Here is a 25,007-nt window from a genome sequence, read left to right as displayed (position 1 = left end):
TAAAACGGGTTTAATGGTAAAATAGTGCAAACATCACATTGACTGTTAACCTGGTGTTTAATGTGATAAGCTGTGCGGCAGCAGCAGAGAGGAAAAGCGGCCTGAAGCTGCAGCTCGACGCGCCTGCAGCTCTCCTCTCTGTTAACTCTGCACTGACTGCACTCAATGTCTGCATCTGTCAACTAAAGCTCACTTTAAAACCACAACTTGAAACATTTACGCATGAAAGGCACAAAAAACTTGGCGTTGCGAGAAAAACAAAAAAAAGGTCACATGACTTGACCTTTGCTGTTGTGAGCTGTTAGTTTAATTTATAGATTAAAAAAAACTATTGACACACTGACACAAGGAGTATTCAGCACATAAAGAAAAAATCCTCACTGTTATGAAGTAAGAAATAAGCTTAAATCACACCTGTATCAAAACATGCTTAAAGGATAACCTGGCCCAGCATTTGCATTGTGTATATATCATCATTTAAAGATTATTTCTATTAATAAATATAATACATTTAAACAGTGATTCCTGTCTTTGAGCTGATAAAAACGTATTCCTGTGTGGAGCCAGAAGTGCGTACAGTGGATGAGGCCGGAAAGGTCAAAAAATGGAGTCTATCATCATTTTAATTACAAAAACGTGAGCTGCACATTCAAACAGGACATTTTAATTATATAATATATTTTATCATATTGTTTAAAGACAGGTAAAACAAAAAAATAGCACTTAATCACATGCATACAACGTCTAACGGAACCATTAAACACCAAACGGCCTTTGAAATTACGCACAACATAAAACGACATTTCCCTTTGGAGTGAACAAGAAAAGCTCCATTCTGTGCTCTCTTTAATGCGTAATTACGGTAAATAACATATATAGTATATAGCTTCATTGCTTCTTTAAAAAGGTCAACTATCTTGGTCTCTGTCTGTGGATGTGTGAGATTTTGTTGTCTGCTCTGTTGACCTGTTTTTATTCTACACTATGTCTGTAAAGCACTTTGGTCAGCTCATGTTGTTTTAAATAAATGTGCTATAGAAATAAATTTGACTTGACTATATTTTGTGATGAATCAAACTGAAAGCATGCAGCTCGGACTCTCCACACAAACACACGCCCATGCACCATCTCCTCTCTGTCGCCTCCAGGATGCATAACCCAAAAAAATACATTTTTGTTTCAAAACGAGGCTGCTGAAGTGGAATAAAGTAAAAGATGTAGAGTTATGGCTGTGTATTGCTATACACAGTGACCCTAAAGGCCTCCATAGCACCGGCAGACCTTCAGTCACAGCCGCAAGTCAGAAACCCTCCAAATAAAAGTGTTCCCAACCCTAACCCCTTTTTTTTGGGGTGAGGTTAAAACTTTTTTGTTTTTTGTTTTAACAACATAAAACAAGATTTCCCTTTGGAGTGAACAGTGAAAAAGCTCCATTCTGTGCTCTCTTTAATGCATAATTACGGTAAATAACACATATAGTATAGCTTCATTGCTTCTTTTTAAAAAAAGGTCAACTATATTTTGTGATGAATCAAACTGAAAGCATGCAGCTCCACACAACACACGCCCATGCACCATCCTCCAGGATGCATAACCCCCAAAAAAAACAACATTTTTATTTCAAAACGAGGCTGCAAAAGTGTAAGTAAAGTAAAGGAGGAAGAGTTATGAATGTATAGCTATACACGGTGACCCTAAAGGGTGGCTGAAGAACCGGCAGACCTCCGTCACAAGTCAGAAACCCTCCAAATAAAAGTGTTCCACAACTCCAACGAGCCATAATAAAAACTCCATCCGCGCTTTATTATTATATATTTGTCGATATTACATTGCCTCACGGTGGCTGTAATTTAGTCTCCAACTGTCAGCCTCCTTCTTCTTCCCCTTTCTCCAACCTCCAACCTCCGTTTTATATAAAATAGATTTGGGAGAAGCGCCATTTTCTCTCCAAAACCCATGCGCAATGAGACGCACAAGAAAAAGCCTGTTGGAGGAGTGCCATTAAAAAAAGAAAGGGAGAGAGAGAGAGAGAGGGGGAAGTTAAACACTATCGGAGGGGGAAAAGAAAAGGTCCTTAAAACGCAACAAATGACAAGCAGCAGCAGCAGCAGCAGACAACACAACACTGGAAACCACAATACAGTAGAGAAAGAAACCAACCGGAGGCGCGCACCATACCGGAAAATACAGAAAAAGCAAAACACCAACAAGAGGAGCATTTGGAAAACGAGCGGGTTGTTCTTTTTTTTTCATTACCTGTGTCAAGCAGTAAGGGGAGTACATGGTTGTTGTTGTTCTAGAGATGTAACTTGGAGTTGTTGTTGGTAATAAAGAAGTTGGATGGAGGTTCGCTGCGGTGCCGCATTGCAAAGCCGCTGCTGCTGCTGCTTGCTGGTTGCTGGTTGCTGAGGCTCAGTCCAGGCTGTAACCCCGCCTCACTCACTCACTCACTCACTCTCTGTGTGAAAAGATCCGCACCAACTTTAGGGGAAAGTTTCTGCTGCTCTCTCTCTCTCTCACTCCCTCCCTCCCTCCCTCTCTCTCTCTCTCTCTCTCTCTCTCTCTCGCTGCTTCTCTTTCGGATCCACACAAACCAATTTAAAATGATTATTATCATGGACTTGTGATAGTTCTTTAAAGACAGAATGAAGCTCAGTGTGCTTCAGCTGAAAAAACCCCTCCGAGAAGAGGACTCGACACGGAGAGAGACACGGTGTCCCTACAGCTGCTGCTGTAGTAGAAGGGTTGCACAGTGCGCATGTGGTGCTCAGTGGTGAGTTCAGTCACCGCACTGACTTTTATGGGATTTTATTATATTCATATCTGTAATATTTCCTTCATATTTCCACCCAGTTCTGCAGGAGTATCTGTATATACCCTCCTTACATTTATTACAGGATCTACTTTTGTGTGAGGTAATGATTGTTCTGTGCTTTCTCTCTCTCTTGCAACAAACATTCAGTCATAATGTTGCTTAATTTCTATGTCTTGATATGACAAATAATAACAAATTCAGATAGATAGATAGATAGACCAAAGCTCTAGTTTAGACAAATTAAATATAAAGTTAGTTCACATTTTTGCCTCACAATTTACAGTTTGTCTTTCAGTGGTGAGTTCAGTCACCATACTGAGTTTTATGGGATTTTATTATTAAATTCATATCTGTAATATTTCCTTCATATTTCCACCCAGTTCTGCAGGAGTATCTGTATATACCCTCCTTTATTGTAGGATTTACTTTGTGCAAAAATATGAACTAACTCTATGTTTAATTTGTCTAAACTAGAGCTTTGGTTTTCCTATCTATCTATCTATCTATCTATCTATCTATCTATCTATCTATCTCACAATTTACAGTTTGTCTTTCAGTGGTGAGTTCAGTCACCGCACTGAGTTTTATGGGATTTTTATTAAATTCATATCTGTAATATTTCTTTCATATTTCCACCCAGTTCTGCAGGAGTATCTGTATATACCCTCCTTACATTTATTACAGGATTTACTTCTTGTGTGTGAGGTAATGATTGTTCTGTGCTTTCTCTCTCTTGCAACAAACATTTAGTCATATATAGCTCTAGTTTAGACAAATTAAACATAAAGTTAGTTCACATTTTTGCCTCACAATTTACAGTTTGTCTTTCAGTGGTGAGTTCAGTCACCGCACTGAGTTTTATGGGATTTTTATTAAATTCATATCTGTAATATTTCTTTCATATTTCATATTTCCACCCAGTTCTGCAGGAGCATCTGTATATACCCTCCTTACATTTATTACAGGATTTACTTCTTTTGTGTGTGTGTGTGTGTGTGTGTGTGAGGTAACAAACAGGAACAAAGAATCTCACTGCCATGTCAATGTGTATGTGATCAATAAACTAAACTTGAACTTGATTGTTCTGTGCTTTCTCTCTCTTGTAACAAACATTCAGTCATAATGTTGCCGCCTTTTTACTTGACTTGACTTGTCTTATTATGTCTTGTTATGACAAATAATAAAACAAATCAGATAGATAGATAGATAGATAGATAGATAGATAGATAGATAGGAAAACCAAAGCTCCCGTTTAAACAAATTAAACATAAAGTTAGTTCACATTTTTGCCTCACAATTTACAGTTTGTCTCTCAGTGGTGAGTTCAGTCACCGCACTGAGTTTTATGGGATTTTTATTAAATTCATATCTGTAATATTTCTTTCATATTTCCACCCAGTTCTGCAGGAGTATCTGTATATACCCTCCTTATATTTATTACAGGATTTACTTTTGTGTGAGGTAATGATTGTTCTGTGCACTGTAAACAATTGCTGTTAATTTACAGCAGGATTTCAACAGTATTAACCTGTTATTGCTAAAAACAGTGCTTCGATGTTAATACAAAAGAAAACCTGTTAAATTACGCTCATAGGCCGTTTTTTAACTGAACTATAATGCATTCTTAAAAAACATCACTTTACTGCTGATCTACTGTCTAAAGTATCATCAGTAACAGTTTCATGCAGTATTTTTTTAATTCTGGGACCTGATCTGCACATGTGAGGCTTGTACATTGCACATGATTGTAAAATCAGTGAATTAGCTTTATTGTTCTTCACTCACATGTTGTTCTGGTTTCATTCTGTGCTTGTAGCCAGCTATAGACAGATATTTTGGGAAAAGTGTCAACAACTCTATTATAGCCTTTTTCCTAAAAAGAGCCTTTAATTGTATTTAGTATGACTATTCCTATGTCTGTAACCTGCTAAGTCTATTCATCTAGGCAAAAAATAATGTTGTAAAAAATACAACCTAAATAGTGCATTAAAACAAATCAGTAAGATAATGTAAAAGAAAGGAGAAAAACAGCTATATAATGTATCTTTAAACAGTAAAATAACTGTAAAATACTGTGAAATAAATAAAAAAAAACAGTTGAAACTGTATTTTTCATTAACAGTACAAAGCTGTAAATTTCAATGACAGTATTATAATGTTAATTTTACAGTAACATAAAGGCAACCCTGCTGCCAGTTCTTTACTGTTATTTTACTGGGAAATTCTTAACAGTGTGTTTATACCCTCCTTACATTTATTACTTTTGTGTGAGGTAATGATTGTTCTGTGCTTTCTCTCTCTTGCAACAAACATTCAGTCATAATGTTGCCGCCTTTTTACTTAATCTCTATGTCTTGATATGACAAATAATAAAAAAAATTCAGATAGATAGATAGATAGATAGATAGATATATAGATAGATAGATTGATTGATAAACCAAAGCCCTAGTTTAGACAAATTAAACACAAAGTTATAGTTCACATTTTTGCCTCACAATTTACAGTTTGTCTTTCAGTGGTGAGTTAACAGGGACTTTATAATCTTATTGCATACAATACTATTGATTCTTCTTATTAATTTAATATTCCAGAGACTGTGTTCCATTATTTTGCTTAAGTATATTTTTTGACTCTGCTTTGTAAATCTGTTTTAGCACTGAGTAGACAGAGCAAACACAAATGATTGAGGAGGCAGATTTCCTCAAAAAAAAAAGATCTATTTTCAACTTCCATATCCTTTCGCTGTTGCACAAAATGCAGAAGCAAGCCCAAGTGTGACTAAAATAGAAGCGAGAGCTTAGAAAATTTGAAATTTACAGCTCAGATTTGTGCTGTGGTGTTCTTCTGTCAGCCCCCGTCAGCTGGAGGGGGACACACAAAGCTTTACGCACACAGTAAACTACTTCAAGTGTCTGAAGTGGAAAGAGGCCCCATGTATTCTTAACTTGAGTATTTGTTTGCTGTAAATTCAAAGAGTGTGATGGACACGGAGGACGCGGAAAACATCAGCACATCAAAATGTGGGCCAAACTTATTTGTGTTTAATTAATTCTTTTACAAGGTGTCACGGCTGGATTTGAGGCCCAAGTATACGGTCATAGCTCTGCAGTTTGGGGTGAGAAACGTCTGAAATTTATAACCCAACACCACATTATATTCACACCTGAAGGAGCATTCAAATATTCTTAATATTTCCAGGTGCCTCCTTGAATGACCTCAATGGACTAAATAAGTCCAAAGTTATTAAAGCAAGTTGTAAATTGTAATTTATGCAGCTGTGATACCCCTCGGATTCCTGTTTTTCTCCTTTTTAACCCGGTCCAAGTCATATTCTAGCGCGCTGTATACGGAGACAAAAGATACCTGAACTTGGACGAAGTGGTCTAAACCGGTTTCATTGTGACTCCTATTGTATGGAAGCGATACACTCTGTTTCTAATCAGGCTTGGCTTTATCCTCGCCCGCTCCCTGCTCCTCAGCCTAATCAAACTCATATATGCAGGCAGAGTGCCTGCAATTATACATAAGCCCCTGCCTTGTGCATGTGTGTGAGTGAGAAGTGTGTGTGTGTGTGTGTGTGCCTATGTGTGAATACAATTCTGCATGTGCGTATGTCAGTGTGTACGAGTCTTACACAACGTGTGTGTGTGTGTGTTCAAGGGTGCGGTTTCGGGGGGTTGAAGTCACCCCCGCGTTCCAATGCCAAGTTTTTCAGGGGGATATGAAGCTGTGCAGCTTTACGAGACCTCAGCCTATGTAGGATACTTAGACACTCACACCGCAGACACACATGCATTTAATGTACAGCATATATACACACATACGTGTACACACATGACCACAAATGTCTTGCGGTCAAAGATACGCTGGCACAAGCAGCTACAGAGAGAATTAGATTGAGAGAAACGGAGAAAACGCGAAATAAAAGTGCAAGAAAGTGAAGCATATTGAGGTGTAGTCTATTCCTTTCCCATAGTCTCTCCTCTTTCCAAACCACACCCCACCACGGCACAGGCCCAAACCCCAAAAGCCTTTGTGTGCTCCCTCGCTTTCCCTCCTTTCTCTCTCTGTCCACCCCCTTTTTCTATTTCTCGCGGTTCTTTTTAGTGACCTTTTTTCCTCTTTTTCTATCTTATAATCTTTTGCTGCTCCCTCTCTCTCTCTCTCTCTCTCTCTTTCTGCCGTCTTAATCACTGTCCCCTTTTCGTCGGTCTGTCTGACTTTACTGGCCGTCTTTGTCTCTGGCTGCAGTCTGGGCCGAGACATCCATCTCAGTATTCAACACAGGCAACTTGGCTGTAAGAAACAAACTATAGCAACCACAGGAGTTACAAAACACTGACGCTCAGGTTTTCTTTCCAAACACTCTCTCTCTCTCTCTCTCTCTCTCTCTCTCTCTCTCTGGCCGTGATCAAACAGCCCTGTCCGACCATCACCTATGAAAGCCCCTCGAGCGTGCAGGGCTCTAGTGGTTTCTGAGACTATGTTTGCCATTAAAAAAGGACACGAGAAAACCATATGGTGTGTCTAAAGTTAGCGTGTTGTGGTCTCCCATTGACACGCGGCACTACCCGTATACTTGCTGTTTACCATCGCCTGTGGCTAGGCCATTAAATATTGAAAGTGATGTAGCATACTGATACTGCCATTAGCATGCTAAATGTGTGAGACAGGTGGTTGAGGCTGCCTTTCAAAAAAGGCAGGAAATATGCGAACGGAAAATGTGTGTAACTGTACCGTTTACTACGGCGTACAGTGTAAATATTGTTTGAGTAAGCTGTTTATGTGTGCTCTGGGAGGGAGCACGCCAGTCAAACGCACACAGGCATATGCAGTCAGAGAGAAATGGCTGACTGGCCGTTATGGCTAACAAGCATATCATACACAGTGTGGATCCCAGAGACTCTTTGGATCTGTTTGCAATCTGAGTGTGTGTGTGTGTGTGTGTGTGTGTGAGGAGCAATGTGTTACGCCTGCTGCTTTTTATGTGTTTACTGTGTGCAATAGCTGCATATACGTTTTGGATTACTGCGTTTCTGCCGTGTTTGTATTCAACAGGAAGAAAATGTACAGATTTATTTCTCCAGTCTGACGTCACCGTTATCTAATTTGAGCGGTAAATTCGACATGTCAGATTGCAGCACACAGGCCAAAGGGAGTCAAACAGTCGTCTGTAACCACAACCTGAAAGACGATGTGCTGTTGTTTTTTTTTTTACAAATCTATAAAAATGACTACACGTAGGACGTGTCGCACACAGACAATGTCCCGCAAAAAAATCTTCAGTTTTTTAACGTTTTTGAACCTCATTTTGTTCTCTGCTTTCTGGCATTGTGTCTGGACTCCGCAGAGAAGCCAAATTACTGCAAAGCATAAATTAAACCTTGTAAAAATAGGCCGTCACAGAAAAGTTGACGTTTTGAGGAAATACAGTGTTTTTGCGGGGCACCGTTGCCACACGTCAGCACGGTCGACGGATGAGTTCAGGACGTCCACGATGACATGTGGGCGATTTTACAGGAAGTGGATATATATCAGAATGCTAACGGGCTGGATGACAACACTGAAAAATGTGTGTGTACTTCCTGGACACATTAACCCCAGAGCTCCCAATTCAAGATCTGATGATTGAAGATGACTGATGAGCCTTTTGTACTCTGAACACCCCCCCCCCCCCCTCCCCTAACTGCGGTAAATCTTTATAAAAGGAAAAAATTGATTACTGTTAATGGACTGGGCTTGTTTGTGTGTCCAGGAAATAAATTGTGGGACATCAACTTGACAAGGACAGATGCAGAGAGCTTGTAGTGTGTGTGTGTGTGTGTGTGTGTATTTACCCTATATGTATCAGATACGAGGAAACATTCAGGCATCCCTGGGCCTCTAGCAGGATCGTCGTTCACCAGGTAGGTGTCAGTAGCCTAAAACAAAACAGAGAGAGATGGTTATTTAATTAAACTTTCATCATTTGAGTACAACAGTGATTTTGTCACAATATTAACGACTCTCTTAGGAAGCAGATCTTAATCGTTTTTGGCACCAGAAATTCTAGCGTTTGCTAATTTAGAGGCTGCTTCAACCTGTTGCTTTGTGTGAGTTTCCAGTAAGAAGAATAAACTTGCAACACAATATATTAAAACATTCAAATCATTGAACTTCATATCTGACATTTGTTGTTCTTCAACAAATGTTAAGCTACGATGGCACGAAGAAATAATGAAAGAATTCGGAGAATATATTAAAATCCAGAAGGACATTTGTGACCTGAAATCACCGGGACCAAATGTGGAGACAATCCTAAGATGTACCTGTACTATACGAGACAGTTCTATAACCCCTACCGGTGTCGTCTCTCCACAGAAAGCTAACAACAACTCTTGCACTATACATCCCCAGCCAGACTGTCTGTAAGTACCAGCGTGCATGCTTGCATGTGTGTGTAAGTGTGCATTCAGGGAGCTTCATTTGTATTCTAAGTCAAGCAGGCAGGCAGGCAGGCAGGCAGGGTTCTGGCAGGGCCCGGAGCTGTGAAATGGGCTCTCCTTGCAGTTCTGCCGTTGATTGGATCAACCGATCCCACTCTACTTAGCCGAAGGGAGCCCAAATCCCACAGCCGCTGTGCCGTTCTGTGAAATCCTATTTCATTTCACAACTTTAACGGATAAAAAAGCGTGCACACGCACTCGTGCCAGCCCCTGGACCCCATGCCACATTTATTTAGCCGAACAGGAGCGGAGAGAAAACAGTGTATCTGCTGTGTGGAAACATTTAAATGCACACACATGTAGTCTCACCCTCCTGAAAATATAATCACCTGCATGTATATATATGCTTTTTTTTTTTTTTTCCCCACGCCCATGTGCTCTCGGCCTTGCACACAAACACACAGCAACACACACCAACGCACACGTGCATGCCACTTACGCAGACACAAACCCCATAATAAGAGCCAGACATTGGCAGACCACACAGCCCTGAGTTGTGGTGAAAACAAAGGCTATTCATATCCTTCGCAATGAGAGGTCTGTACAGCTAACTCGCTTTCTCCCTCTCTCCCCCGTCTCTCCCCTCAGCTTTTTATTACAGATAATCTGCACTCGCAAACCTTCCATTTTTCTGCAATTGTGCGATTTCTAATCATCTTTATTAGTCCATAAACATGTTTTTTTTGTATTTTGAGTCTCTTTTTATAGCCGAGGCCTCCAGCTCCTTAAGGGGGCAACACAGTGCCCATTGTTGAGTCTCAAGAAGAGGATGAAGCCAGGAACGGAGCGAGAGAGAGGCCTGCTGATAAGGCTGCAAAGCATTATGGGAATGGGGTAGCAGAGTTCCTACGATGCACACACACACACACACACACTCACACACACAAGACAAAAAGCAATCACTCAAAGTCTGCCAGGCCACATGTGTCTGATAATGAGACGATGCATCCGATTGGCCGGCACCTCAGAATAATGGCCTGGATCCACGGCACCTGTGTGGGGGTCCGCACCAGCGCGAGCAGACCAGCGAGCAGACCACAATGCATCAGGTGTGCTGGAGCCTCCGTGATTGGCTGCGCCTGGCCAGAAACAAGGTCAGGTGCACGAGCAAGCCTCCTCCGATTGGCTGAGCCGGACCCAAAAAAGCTGCGGGTGGGACAGAGTGTGTTTTCATTGGCTGCCGCCGCCGCCTCATTCTGCTGGTGAATGGGTGTCTGGCAGGATGGCACTGGGGGGAACTGGCTCAACTGGGAACGCGTGAGGAAACATACTATTTGAGAATATCTTTGCACATACAGAGAATCTCAGTATTACTCATCCTTTAACTTGACCCAAAGGAGCTCTTTTGAAACACACAATAGATGATTTGGTCTAATTTCATATTAACCAACCGACAAAGAGCAATTTAAGTGCCCTCTTTATGTCGTCAGCCAAAGAAACAGGTGTTGATGAACCGCAATCCCATTGTGCAACAGTGAATAACATGAAGCTAATGAATAGGCTAAGCTCTGTACCTGCCACTGGGGAGACCAGAACATACTGACTCCCTTTGTAGTAAAACCCCCCCAAAAAACTCCAGGCCCCCAAACACTCTCTCCTGCAGCAGTGTATGAATTATATATTGTACTATATATATAGAGCATATGCCCGGCCCATATGGCCAGCCCTGAGCGAAAAAATCTCAAAGCCCTCCTTAATTAACATTTTAGAGGGAAGATTCGGAGGCGGGAGATTGAGTCAGTGACCTATTTGGAGTCCATCATCGCCCAATGCAAATGTGTTAATTGAGACAGATTTTCCCACTCCACAAATATGTGGCGTAGGGGATGCGATGGAGGATTTTTTTTTTTTTTTGTCTGAGCCATCTGATCTAAGGTAGGGGTATAGGATGTGTTTTAAACTGACAAAAGGAGACACTTCTCTTTCACTTTCTCTCTATCTCACACAGTCTTTCCTTGGCTCGCTCTCTATCTGTCTCTCTCTCTGGGTATACAGTATGTGTTGACGACCATATGGCCAAATTCTTTGGAGGTGAGATCTCCGAAACCTGCTCACACACACACACACACACTCGCGTGCAAACGTGTGCTCACACACACACACACACACACACACACACACACACACACACACACACACACACAGAGCTTTGTGTATGAAAGGCCCTGATGGTGGAATTTGTTCTCAGATGGCTCCATTTTAAAGCACATGAATGGCAACATATCAATGATCCTCCTCTCCTGTCTTTCTACATCTCACATTTGCAGCCACACACACACACACACACACACACACACGCTTATACACACACTAATTCATCACCTACACACGCAAAAAAAAACTTACACACCTGGTGCAGCCCTCTCCTCGTTTCCAGAAAGCATTTATTCTGGCTGCCGCACAATCATCAACCACAACAAGCACTATCGCCGCTGTCAGTGCAGCTTTTTAAAAACCATAATTATTATCAGCACCATTGTGTCTTCTTATCACCGTGATTTGGTGGCTGAAAATAACACTGCCAGGTTTAAGGCACAGGATGAGAATGGGGGGGGAGGGAGGGATGGGGAGAGAGTCCAGCCAACCTGCGTGAGATGGCAACCACTTCAAAGACGCCGGGCCGCACCGGCGATCTGTTCCACGGCGTGTGAGGGGTGTATGAAAGGCAGAAATGGCCGCCGTGTGAGTCCCTGCCAAAGCTACCTCGGGGAGAAATGTTGGAAAAATACGATTTTTCACACACAGCTATCTCAGGGGGGTGAAGGGAAAACGGGGGAGAATAAGAAAGAAGATGAGAAAACTGAGGGGCTGCATTAAAAAAAGAAGGATGGATGGATGGCTGAGCTGAGTGGGGCTAATTATTTCACTCCACTTGTGGGTCCTGAAGGTTTTGTTGGGTCAGAAGTACAGCCAAGACGCAGTGCTGAAGATTGCATTTTGGCTTAATTGTGCAGTTATGTTTAACACAATAGTAAACGGTGGGATAAGGCGCACGGCGTGAACAGATTCTGTTGAGGAGGTCTGACTGCAGGAGGCAGGAGTATACAATTATCTCAGATGACTGAGGCAGGAAACATTCAAACTATGCTTGATATTCAACCTTTATGTACGTGTGTGTGGTTCAAATCAGGGTGCTTATACGTTAATGAGTTGGGTGAGGGTAAAACTTTTGAATGCCTGAGTAATAGATAAAAACTATGTCAACCTTAACAATAGATGTGCCTAAAAAAAACCACATCCTTTCCACCAAAACGGTTGAAACAAGTTTGAACAGCACATTGTGACACGCCCCGAGATTCGCCTGACCTGGCACCTCGCCCGTCAACTACCGATCTTGCTCGACAGGCTGGCCTTTAGATAAACACCATGCCAATACCAATAGTAACACTCAACTTGCTGGGCTGCAACATTTCGCTGCGTGCACCGTACGCCACCTCCGTACACTACTAGGTAATCCAACGCCACTGGCAAACCCTTTTCCTACACGGATCCTTATTCATGCTTTTTTAATGGCCGAACCACACTCAGTTAAGGCCTCGCCGCACCGCCTATGTGCATTTAACAATGAGGTTTGGGCTGGTACAATCAGCCCTTTGTGTCACACGAGGACTGATCCGTGGGGAGATTTTCTTGTGGTTATGGTTCTAATACAGCAGAGTTTACCACAACGACCAGGAAGCCTAGAGTTACGTTACAAAACACACACACACACACACACACACACACACACACACTCAGTATGACTCAATGAGGCAACGTGTTGAGCTCCTTTCAAATGTCTCACCCACTTCCAACTCAACTGAATTGATACTCTTAAAAAATGTATTTAATAACATGGTAGGGTTCACGCCCACCTCCCAGCTTGGCACCAATAACAGTCTTGGCTTTGATTTGACTGACAGGGTCTGTGGTTGGCAGGTTTTCTCTGCAACAACCGCAGCGCAACCAACTGTGAAATTATAGGCCCACAATCAAAACAAAGTGAGTATTATAATATCGCTGCCAATTATGAAGCATTGTCTAATGCTTTGTGCACCTTTAAGATATATTAGATAGATAATTGGGCGGCTGACCTCACAAATCAAGTGTGGCATGAGATGTGTCATTTTCAACTGCTCGAGGCCCGTTGGTGTTGTTGTGCAGGTATGACTGGGTGTGACATCAACACAAACATCCTTGGCAGGTGACTCCATTATTAATTGATTGTTCTTGCAACTGATACTTAAAACTAAAATATGTGGGCGCCTGGCTAGCTCAGTCGGTAGAGCGGGCGCCCATGTGTGGCCAAGGCTCAGTCCTGGCAGCGGTGGACCTGGGTTCGAATCCGGCCTGTGGACCTTTCCGCATGTCATCTCTCTCCAAGACTCTATCCACTGTCCTATCAATAAACGCTTAAAAAATGCCCCCAAAATAATAATTAAAAAAAAAGAAAAACTAAAATATGTATTCACGTGTGTGGGCGATTTGGCATTGATCTGGGGTACCGCAATCAAGTTACTCCTGTAAAGTTAAACCGAAAGTTAAAATGCTCTGTATGATGTTACTGGACACAATAAACGTATTGTTGATGACACTGAACAGTTTGAATTTGAGAAAATGTTTTTTGGACAATGTATAAAACACCTCGAGCAAATAATAAGGTTAGTTGTTGTGCCACATGCAATATAATGAATAAACAGCAATAAAATATCCTCATGCCAGGAGTTTTCATTTGCATATGTATCAACTATTGCACATATTTTTTCTGTATTAATGACGTTTGTTTATTATTTTATTGTCTTTATTGGTGAGATAAACACATATCCAGATAGTGTTTCAGTCTATATAAAGCATTATATTTTATTTCTATGTCTGATCCAGGAAGTTCTGACCTCAAACCTGCTCTAGATTAGGACTATCATCTTGCTGTAATAGTATTAATAATCAGGAAAATTACTGGGTCAAGTGTGTTTAAAGAGCCACGTTATTGGTACAATAGGAATATTGTGTTGCTAAAAAAAACCTGAATAATTTCTGACATGTGCAAACTGTTTTCTTCCCCTCTAAAGTGTTGTATATTTTTATATAAAAACTTTCAAATCATTACCTCAGATTTTTTTTTAACAGGTCTTTGTAAAAGCCAAAAGACTCAACACATCAGCCCTGTGAGCTATATGGTATATTATGGCACATCAATAGCAAAGATGAGTTATAATAGGAGACAATTTTAAGTCTATTATAATTATAATTTGAAGTCATTATAATTCAAAAGCTTTGAAGTGCAACATGACAGACACCGCTTAATGTCAAAGAACCCTTTGCTAGATAATCATCTGATGAAACTGCAATAAAAACCAGTAGTAAAATATCACATTTCACTATCTAAATGCTGCAGGGTTTAAACAATATAATTAGATCCTCATCACCATCCAACCAGATTCTAGCCTTTTGAGTTTCTGATCAACATTAAATGCTATACGGTGGAGGTGCTCTTATTCATGCTGGTTCTGGGGACACAAAGACAGTCTGTGTGTCACCTCACCTCCCCACCCCCCACCACCCCCCCTGTAGTCGCTATAAAGTGTCATCAACTACGCAAATGAAGTGCCCATTGATAAAAAAAAAAAAAAAAAAAAAGAAAGCAGCAGCCTCCTCAGACAGAAAAGACACAAGGTGGAGGACGGTGCTGCGCCTGATTCATTATTATAGGATGCTTTCAGAAAATCATCATCATCATCATCATCATCATAATGATGAATACTGCACTCATACTATGCTGGGCTGTCAGATCTCCGCAGTCTGCGGTCGCATGTGTGTTTTATTCTGTTTGATCTGAGCTGCGCAGGAGGAAGATCAGCCTCCACTTTGTCAATCTGTATTTACTGGGCCACTCAAACGCCTCTGCAAACAATCCAGCCTGCACAATGTTAACCCACCATAGTGAGGCTGAATCAGGCTGAATTAGGAAAAAAAGATGGTTTTATAATATATCAGACATATAAAATGCTCATTATTATTATTATTATAATAACGTTATTCTGTTTTTGAGGCAGGTTTAAAGGAATAAAGGGAGAGCAAGAAAAGTGAAGTTCACAAATAAAATTGCAAAACATTAAAATACAGAGCTGCATTAGAATAATATATATATTGTGGTTGTGCAAAGTAATATGAACAAATTCAATTTTTGTCAATTAATGTGAGTTTCATAATTATCAAAATTGGCAGGCAAAGTGATAACACACACGCACTCTCTCTCTCACACACACACACAGGTGGGTTGTATCGTCATCTATGTGGCCTCACACACACTCCACAGCCAGATCTCACTCCACTACGTCCAACAAAGTGCTGATCTTCCACAAAGAAATTAAAAAAGCCTCAAACTAAACCGCAGGGATTCAGTTTGAACACAAGCAATGTTTGGTTTCTGCTCTCAGTCCTATAGACTTTACCCTATAGACCCAGCAAGAGGGGAACTATTGAGTTACACAGCACGTACCATTATAGCGTGGGGAGATCTGCCAAACCCTCTCAATGCCCCATTTTCCTTTAAAAGTTCAGCTTCCAAAAAAAAGTGAGAGAGTGTGGAGGGCTGAGAGAGAGGAGGACGACTTGGGTCTCTTCGCTGTTGCCGGAAGCAAAAAAAAAAAAAAAAAAAGGACCTTTAAACAAGTCGGCCTTAGGCCCAGATAGAAAAAAAAAACACGCTCTTTTCAAAAGTGGGTCCACTCTGCGAGAGATAGAGGAAAAAGAGGACAGCAAGCTTTCGAGCCCTCCTCCTGTCGTCTACCGCAGCTTGGCCTCAGATGCGCTCATCATGTCCATCCAGCAGCAAGAAGCGAGAAGTCACCGAGACGTCGTCGTCTTGCGTCAAACTCCCGGAGGTGCGTCTCCTCTACGGCGGCAGAACTTGTCCAGCAGCAGATTGAGGAGGAGAAGAGAAAACCCGCGAAATAATATTAATAACACGATTAAAAAAAAAAAAATAACCGACTGTGGAGATGCAAAGTAAGTTATGTTCTTTTTTTTTCCAGTGTGCAAGCTTTTTCTTTGCAGCTTCTGTCTCCAAAACGTGTCCAAAAAAGCGGCTGTCTGTCTCTCCAGCGCCGCGCGTCCGATCTGTTTTACCCTCGTATCTCTCTCTCTCTCTTTCTCTCTCTCTCTCTCTCTCTCTCTCTCTCTCTCCTCTCTCTCTTGTTCCACAAACACACACACACACATGCACAAACGTGTGTGTGTAGGGGGGGACACCCCTGGTCCCTCTCCGCCGCCTCCTCCTCCTCAAAAAAGCTGACGAGATGAAAGAGCAGCTTGCGTTTTTTGCTTCTTCAAAAAATCGCTGCAGCCTCGCCGATATATAGCGCGGAATGCCTGCACAGCGCGGCACAGCGACGCGGTATAGTGAGGCGAACAGCGCGGTGCGTCAACTGGAAGCTCCACCGTGCGCTCCACTAAATAGCTCACCTCAGCAGCAGTGCGACCTGTTTACACACACACACACACAAACAAATGTAATAGACGTGGAATTAGGGCAGTTGTTTACAGTGCCGGTGGTGCTTCGAACTGGTGAATTATTAGGTGATTTATTATTAATAAAGCGGAGCGGTGTGCAGTCTGTCCATGCAGGAGGAGCAGCTGGGGCTTTAGGAGAATTAGGAGGAACCAAGGGGCTAAATCACGGACTGGAAGGGGATTATTATAGGGCTGCACTGGCTCCTACCTACCGCCCGCATGTACTGTGTATAATGGTGGTTCAATAGTGGCACGACCTGAGCTGCTCCATGGTTTTTGATTTCCGCACTTTTTTTTTTTTAATGTGACAATCTGGAGCTAATACCGAGCAGCAAACAGGTTCACTGGGTTCAATGGGTTCATTTAAGGAAAGCACTCAGTGATCTCTATGTTGCCACGCAAACTGATCACTAAATATATATATATACATATATATATATATATATGTATATATAAAAAAAGATTTTTAATGATATTATTATAATATTAGACAAAAATTTTAATGTTATTATTATAATATTGTATAAGACTGCAGTGATCTCTCTGTTGCTATATGCAAGCTGATCACTAAATATATATATATATATATATATAAAAGATTTTTAATGATATTATTATAATATTAGACAATAATTGTAATGTTATTATTATAATATTGTATAAGACTGCAGTGATCTCTCTGTTGCTATAGGCAAGCTGATCACTAAATATATATATATATATATATATATATATAAAATATTTTTAATATTATTATAATATTAGACACGATTTTTAATGATATTATTATAATATTAGACAATAATTGTAATGTTATTATTATAATATTGTATAAGAATTTCATTGCCATTATTACAATATTAGATGAGAATTTTAATGATATTATAATATTAGACAATAATTTCAATGATATTATTATAATATTAGACAAGAATGTTGATGATATTATTTATAAGCGGTTACTCAACAAATTTATTTTCTTGGTCTCAAGTGCTACTAAGTCAAATCATGTACAGACATTTTTGCAAAAGCTTTTGTCAGATATCAGTCACATCAGAAGTTCAAGAGGAGGTTCAGAAGGTCATATCTTGGGGAATTAGAATTAAATCTGTTATAATGTTGTTATTCACAATGGTGGAAGTGTGTAATGGCAATGATGGCAAACTTTTATAAAACACTTCACTAACTCTGATTTATTGTCACATGTGTCTCCTGATGACGCAACAGGATTAAATGTGATTGAGATATTACAGAGTACATGCAGAGCTATTGGTGGCCATAACTTTATAGTGGAAATAGCTGCAGAGCATAAAAAATGTTCTGTTTTTCTTATGAAAGTGCTGGTGTGGTTGTGGAGACTATATAGAGGCCAGCAGACCAAGTCCAAGACGACAGAGAGAGACAAGACATGTGGACATGCTCTGTGATTATATAGAGAAAGGCCCAAAGAGACGTTTTAAAACGTCAGTGGAGTTTCAAAATAAGACAGTGAGTTATTTATATTCACCTTTTCATGTCCTGGAATGAAGAGCAGTAAGTTTTCATAGAATGAATTTGGTGGCCAAAAAGGGAGGGACATAAAGAAAATAGTATCTAAAAAAAATAAAAATGCTGCAGATAAAAGTGATTTCACAAAACGTAAAATGACTACAACAATGTCAGATGTTCAAATAAAAAATAAGGACAGGTGCGCAGATCTTGGCACTGTAGTTACAGGCTAATCTTTTTTTTTTTTAATCCACTTTTTTCTGTTTCATATTTCAAATTTGAGGCTTTGCAGCACAAATATAAACTTGGTTTAAATCAAGACAACAAAATAAATATTTTCCGATATATTAGATATAATATTGATATTTCTTCTCTCAGCATTGAGCCTATATATTCTGGATATGTCTGCGTGTAAAATGTAGATTTCTTTTCAAGTTGTGCGTGTGTCGTTATCCGTCTCTGTTTAAAATCAGACGTCTAATGACATTCCTCCAACATGACGGCTGATCAATAATTAAATGTTGACCTCCCAACACATTTGGCCAAATCAATTATTCATCTGGCGTTGAATTTGTGATTTAAGTTTTTCTTTCAGCCTAATTCGGATTATTCAATTTAACACGACAGTGGGTCTGACTCTGGGATGGCGTGAGGATTTTTGGCGTTTTTTTATTATTATTTATATATATATATTTGTTTTTAGATTTTGAGGTAACGGAGGCCCGGATGGCCCATTTACTCAACAGCTGAGTTTTTGTTGGTGTCGTTGTTTTAATGTTGTTTAAAATGGAGATCAACAATAACCTTTAATCAAAAGCTGATTCTGTTCATTATAACACAAAGACAAATATTATAGCACAACTCTCAACTGCAGACTCTCACCTGCACATTAACACTTATAGTTTAAAAGCCAATCTTTGCATTTTCCTTCTATATTTCGATCTTATTTTCAAAATAAAATGCTCTTGCTATCAATTTCATTAATTTGAAAAAATGTGACTATATATAAAAGTGCATGATATCAAAGGTGAGTCTAATATGTCTTTTTTTGGTGACACATATGACGCAGAAAATCCTTTCTGAATTTTGATTATTTTTGAAATATTTGTAAACTTCTGATGTTATAATTTGTAAGATTAACTCTGGTCTTTAGTTGAGACAAGTTAAGCAGTTAGTTATAATAATGATGAATAATGAAATGATTATTATGAAGGGTTGAACGTGCATTAAAATAATTAACAGTAAACTTTCACACCAAAAAAATATAAACAGCATAATCAACAGCAGCACTGATTAGTGGCAGTAATTATAAACAAATGAAACAATAAAAACATCAATAATAATAATAATAATCATAATAATTAGATAAAATTCATAATCCTATATAATTTATTGATATTGATAATTTATTGATTGAATGACATCAGCTTCAAGCAGTTTTATAATTTTCACAGATTATACCATGACCTTCCTAAATTTGTTTTTTCCTCCATTTGTTTTTGAATATTAACTCTGGTGTCTTCTTACAGATGCTGGTGACTGGGAGGCTCCCACATAGCCGACGGCCTGTTTGGAGGATGACCAGTTGATTGGAAAAACACCAAAATGTCCCTCTAAACCCCAAATAATCCCACGACACGAGGTTTTTCTTAACCCTTAATTAATTTACAAATAACAGTTCTTACAGTCGGAGCGCACTGTGTACTCAGCACGAGACTCACTGAAGCCCGGAAGTGTCAGAAGGCCGGACAGATGTCCTCCAAAGCTCCAGGTAACAAAACTAAAAACAGGAAATCAAATCGAGCAAAAAAAACGTGTTTCTACAACGAAAAAAAACAAAAACGTAGTTGTCCAGTGTATAATCGAAAAAAACATTTATCTGCATGACAATCAGGTGTTGATCTGACTTATGAAATGACCACTAATCAAAAGGTTTTTCCATCAAAGTCCATTTTAAAGAATTGGACAGCAAACATGTTGTTGAAAATCGAAAAAACTGCAGGAAAAAAAAGACACGTTGCCCATTATGAGTGCATTTACCTGCAAAACACATCTGTGGGGAAATTGCGCAGAAAACAAACAATATCCAGTTAAAAAAAGTCATATAATTGCATTAATTAAATTTATTCATAAGCTACATTTATCATTATGAGGAATTTCCAAGAATATAGGCCTAAAATTAAATTACACCTGAACATGTGGATGATCATTTAAGTATTTAATATACAATAAAAGCTCAATTAATTATTAAAGTATGGACTAAAAACGGTGAAGTTGTTTAATAAAAGGAGTGTAATCGTTTAATTAAAACAATAGAGCCAATACTTTGAAATTTGCTCATTAAAAATCTGCACACTGAATCATTAATGCTACATAGAGGGCTTGTATTTGTCTATTAATGTGGCTTAAATAATAATTCATACTCCCTTGTCCTGATGCACCATATGTTTATAGCAGTTGACCTCATTTCTATTCATTCCCATGTTTTGTTTTTTTCTTAAAATAATGTTGATGTAAATGTAGACTGCTGGTCTGAAATCTAACGATCCTCCTAAAACCTCAAACCATTTTGTTTATTACATCTAAACCATCACAACCATTAAGATTTTTTTGGAGACAGGGGACACAATAATAAAATAACTCAATTGGCTAAACCCTTTATTTATATTATAAAAATACAATTTTAAAAAAAGGAGCCACCCAATTAAAAGTTAACGAGTTTTGTTCCTTTTTAAAAGTTTCTTGGAAGAAAAGAAAAAAAAAAAATTCAATCGATATGTTCCAAAAGTTACAAAAACAAACTGGAGGGAAGTTTTTTTGGCTTGCAGCGGTCCTGATCATGTAAGGCAACCTATAAGCGTCAATTAGGCTGAGCTTTGGGTTAATGAAAGCCCAGAGCGGTGTATCTCACCACAGCCCCCTGTAACCAGCCATTACTGCAGACCACAATGGCTCTGATACCACACTGTTTTAAGACCCAACATTATGTGGGCAATAAGTTCCCTTAAACCTCACTGAGAGAGGAGAAGGGCACGCTGTGGGATCAGGCAGGCAAAGTTCACACAACATGGAGGGACTTTCTCTGAAGTCTGTAAACCCCAAAGTGTTTTTTTCCCCCTCAAAAATTACAAGTTTTACATCCCGGGCTGGAACATAACTGTAAACCATGATGGAGATGTTGAAAACTAATTATCAGTGGCGATAAATTTGCTTGTGATATAATTATTCACTTATCAAAGATGGACTTGGCACCAACAAGTTTAGAGGGACAAGCCAGAGAAAGTCAGATTATGAATCAGTCATATGAACTTTAATCAGGTAAACATTTGATCAAATAAATGATTAAATATTGAAGTGTATAATAAGGTTATAAAGGAAGCTATAGATACAGAGAGAATATATCGTCTGGTGCAATTTAGATAATTAATCAAACAGATGTTTTATGCACTCGTCTATTATAGGTATAGGAGCACAACATGGAAGATAAATGTTCCAAAATTTCTCCTCTGATTTGTGAAATAATTTATTATCAAAATGACAATGGTGACAATAAAGTGAAGCAATATAACTCAGGGAAGACCGAGGTCAAAATATAAAAAAATATATGTCCTCAGAAAAGAAGGTGAAACAGAAAGACATTCACTAAACTTTACTCCCTAAAATAAAGAGAAAGAAACAGTAGAAAAACAATACAAAAGAAAATGTCAGCTCACCCAGACAGCTTTATTTAAAAATGTAGATATTGTATCTACAAATACACAAAGCCTCTCAGAGTTAGGCCTAAAATAGCCACTACAAAAGAACAACGAAGGGTCGATCACATACGTAAGAAATAAAGAAAAGCAAATATACCTGCGCTGGTTAACAGAGTGACTATTATACCTAAATGATAAACCAGACTTTAGATTCATAACAGTGCCAGTAGTACACAAAGAACACTGCAAAGATACAAAGTACAACACACAATACAAATAAAAACTAAAAGGCCTCAGTCCTGCTGCCACCCTGATCTCCTCCCAGTCTGCTCTCACTGCCCTCTGCTGCAGTGAAGTCAGGGGAAAATGAAATACTCAGTTGGCCTTATACATTATACAAAATATACTCTGCACGAAGACCATATGTCATACGCGGTGGAACTATTTTTTTCCTCTCTACAATCTTCATTCCTCTCCCCGCTAAAAGAAATGGCCCGGAGAATTCTGCGTCTCCATGCGAGAAGTGCAAAAAGCGGTGGAAACTAGAAAAAGGGAAAAACAAGGCTCTTTTTGTCTGCGGCGGCCGAGGTTTTATCCCCGCATTGCCGAGTGTTGTCTAGCATTACAAATCTCAGCCCTGGCCTGGATGGACACAGGAGGGCTCTGCTGGCCTTGCTCACACTGTCTGCATCCTCTGCGCTCTGCCATGCAAATAAACCCAAATGAGAGAGCAGCTGAGGAGGGAGAGAGCGAAGGAGATGGAGGGGAAAAAATAGATGGAAGGAAAGGGAAATGAAGGATGGGACGGCTGCAAAGAGGAAATGAAGAAATGTATGTTAGGAAGGAAGGAAATAGTTGGTTCTGAAGGAGTCGCATAGGGACAAAAAGAGAGTGTGTGTGTGTGTGTTTGTGTGCAACAGAGACAGAGAGAAAGGGGAAAAGAGTGGGTACTAACCGGCCGTTGGAGGGGTGAGGAATGCCCGGCCCTGGCACAGGAGACTGGGATGGAGGGTGGAGTATGTTCACATCGCTGCTGCCAGCCGAGCACATTCCCACTGCACAGCCATGGAGACTTTTTAACCTACAGAAGCAGCAGCAAGAGAGTTTTCTCACTTGGATACAATAATACAGGTCTTAGTATACGTTTTATATTATGAGACGCTGTAGAATAAGGCCTCTAAAATGATCCAAAGTGATGCTGAAATCATCAGACATGAACAATTCTTTTCTTAAGATTCTTTTTTGGGGTCTTTTTTATTCCGAATTTTGACAGCAGAGACAGACAGGAAGTTTGGCAAGAGAGTCCGCACATGTCCTAATAAGTAGAAAAGCGGAGTGCGCTTTATTTAAAAAAAAAAAGAATGACTTAAAAATAGAGGGTTATCTACTCCTTTTCTTCTCAAATGCGTTCAAAGGAAAGAAATTAAAATGTTGAGATCAACTCAGGTTTCACACAAATACAGATTATCTTATTCTTAAAATTATTTATACATTAAATTTACTTCAAAATACTTCACAAAGCTCTACAAAAGTTCATTCGCTAAAACAAAAACAATCCAAAAATGATAAATATTATAATGTAGGGAAATAGTTGAGATAAATATTGGCAGTGATAGCCAGCCAACAACAAGGTGTTTTCCTTGTACCACAACTGAGTATTACATATTGTATACATAATCTAAAATACATTCATAATACCGTCTTTTAAAGTCATCATAAAGGACTTGTGTGACAATCTAATACGCTTTTTTGAGGACTTGTTTGACAATGTCAGAAAACATTATTTTAAATGTCTTCCTTGTTGGACAGCATAATAATAAATAATTGATTTATGCACATCCTTCATGTGTCCCAGCTAAATATGTGCACAGTACTTTTATTTGATTTGAGTATTTTCCTTTTATACTGTTAATACTTGTGCTCCATTACCTTTTAGAGGGAAATGTACTTTTTACTCCACAACATTTAATCATTAGCTACTTTGCAGATTAATATTTTACATACTAAACATATGGGGATTTTATAGAATATGACAAATTGTTACAGATTTAACTACCCAACATTATATAAAGTGCTTAAAACCAGCTCCATCTCGACCATCTGCAATATTAAAATGCTGCTTGTATATTAACGCATCAGTAATAATAATAATCCGATAACATAATATAACACTAAGTCATCTGTATGTTTTAATACTTAAAGTATATTAATACGATTTAGACTCTTACTATAGTAATTGAATATTGTTACACAGTAATATTGCTACTTTTACTTAAAGGATCTGAATACTTCTTCCAGCACTGTTAAAGAGTACTTCTGTGGTTTTGATGCTTTGTCTGCCACAGAGATTATGAACCCGTAACATCAGGAGAACAGGACGTGAAGAACGTGGCCGTTTGTCTTTCTGAAAACAGACCTCACTTTTCTGAGAATCTCTCTGAGACAAGTGTAATGTGTGTGTGCGTGTGTGTCTTTGTGTCTCTGTCAGTGCAGTGGTTTATCAACGGCTGACATTAGCCTCAGCTTTGATAACACACACACAGTTTAACTGATAAAGCACAAGCTCAGTTTTGAATCAGATAATTTTGTATCAGCAAAAATGTGGATTCTAAATGAGACAACAGTTCTATAGATTATCATGATTATCATTATTAGAACTTAAACTTTTAGCTGATTTATCGACTAGTTAATCAGCATAAAATTACTCTGCAACTATTATGATATTCAAGTTATCGTTTCAGTCATTTTTTAAAGCAAAAATGCAGAAATAATTGCAGGTTGGAGCTTCTCCAATGTGATGATTTGCTGGTTTTCTTTGTCATATGTGGAAGTAAATTCAATATTTTTGTTTTTTTGGATCGTTTGTCAAAAAAGAAAGGTTTGGATTCTGGGAAATATAAAATTTTTGGTACATTTCATAAATAAATAATTGATTAAGTGACGAAAATAATAGTCAGACTAATTGTTAATGAAGATAATTGTTAGTTGCAATCCTATTCTAAAAAATAATAATAATTATTCTATTCCTATTAT

At 39.1% G+C, this 25,007-nt stretch overlaps 1 protein-coding gene across 19 annotated transcripts in view; it reads right to left on the bottom strand.

Moving 5' to 3' along the window:
* Positions 1 to 25,007, bottom strand: part of LOC119485116 (nuclear factor 1 X-type-like) — a 162,576-nt gene that overhangs the window by 107,001 nt on the left and 30,568 nt on the right. For 16 of the 19 annotated variants that reach the window (XM_037764453.1, XM_037764447.1, XM_037764433.1 and 13 more), the window contains exons 2-3: positions 22,930 to 23,055; positions 8,653 to 8,736 (exon numbers count right to left, since the gene is read on the bottom strand). In XM_037764453.1, coding sequence (XP_037620381.1) covers positions 8,653 to 8,736; positions 22,930 to 23,055 — 210 coding nt within the window. Of the gene's footprint in view, positions 1 to 2,256; positions 2,677 to 8,652; positions 8,737 to 9,156; positions 9,184 to 15,778; positions 16,541 to 22,929; positions 23,056 to 25,007 lie in introns of those variants that run through there. The other 3 variants (XM_037764441.1, XM_037764445.1, XM_037764446.1) reach the window with 3 other exon arrangements.

This window comes from Sebastes umbrosus, chromosome 3, assembly GCF_015220745.1.
Source record: "Sebastes umbrosus isolate fSebUmb1 chromosome 3, fSebUmb1.pri, whole genome shotgun sequence".
Taxonomy (NCBI): Eukaryota; Metazoa; Chordata; class Actinopteri; order Perciformes; family Sebastidae; genus Sebastes; species Sebastes umbrosus.
The sequence above is the reverse complement of the archived record's forward strand: the minus strand, read 5'-3'. Positions and strand labels throughout refer to the sequence as shown.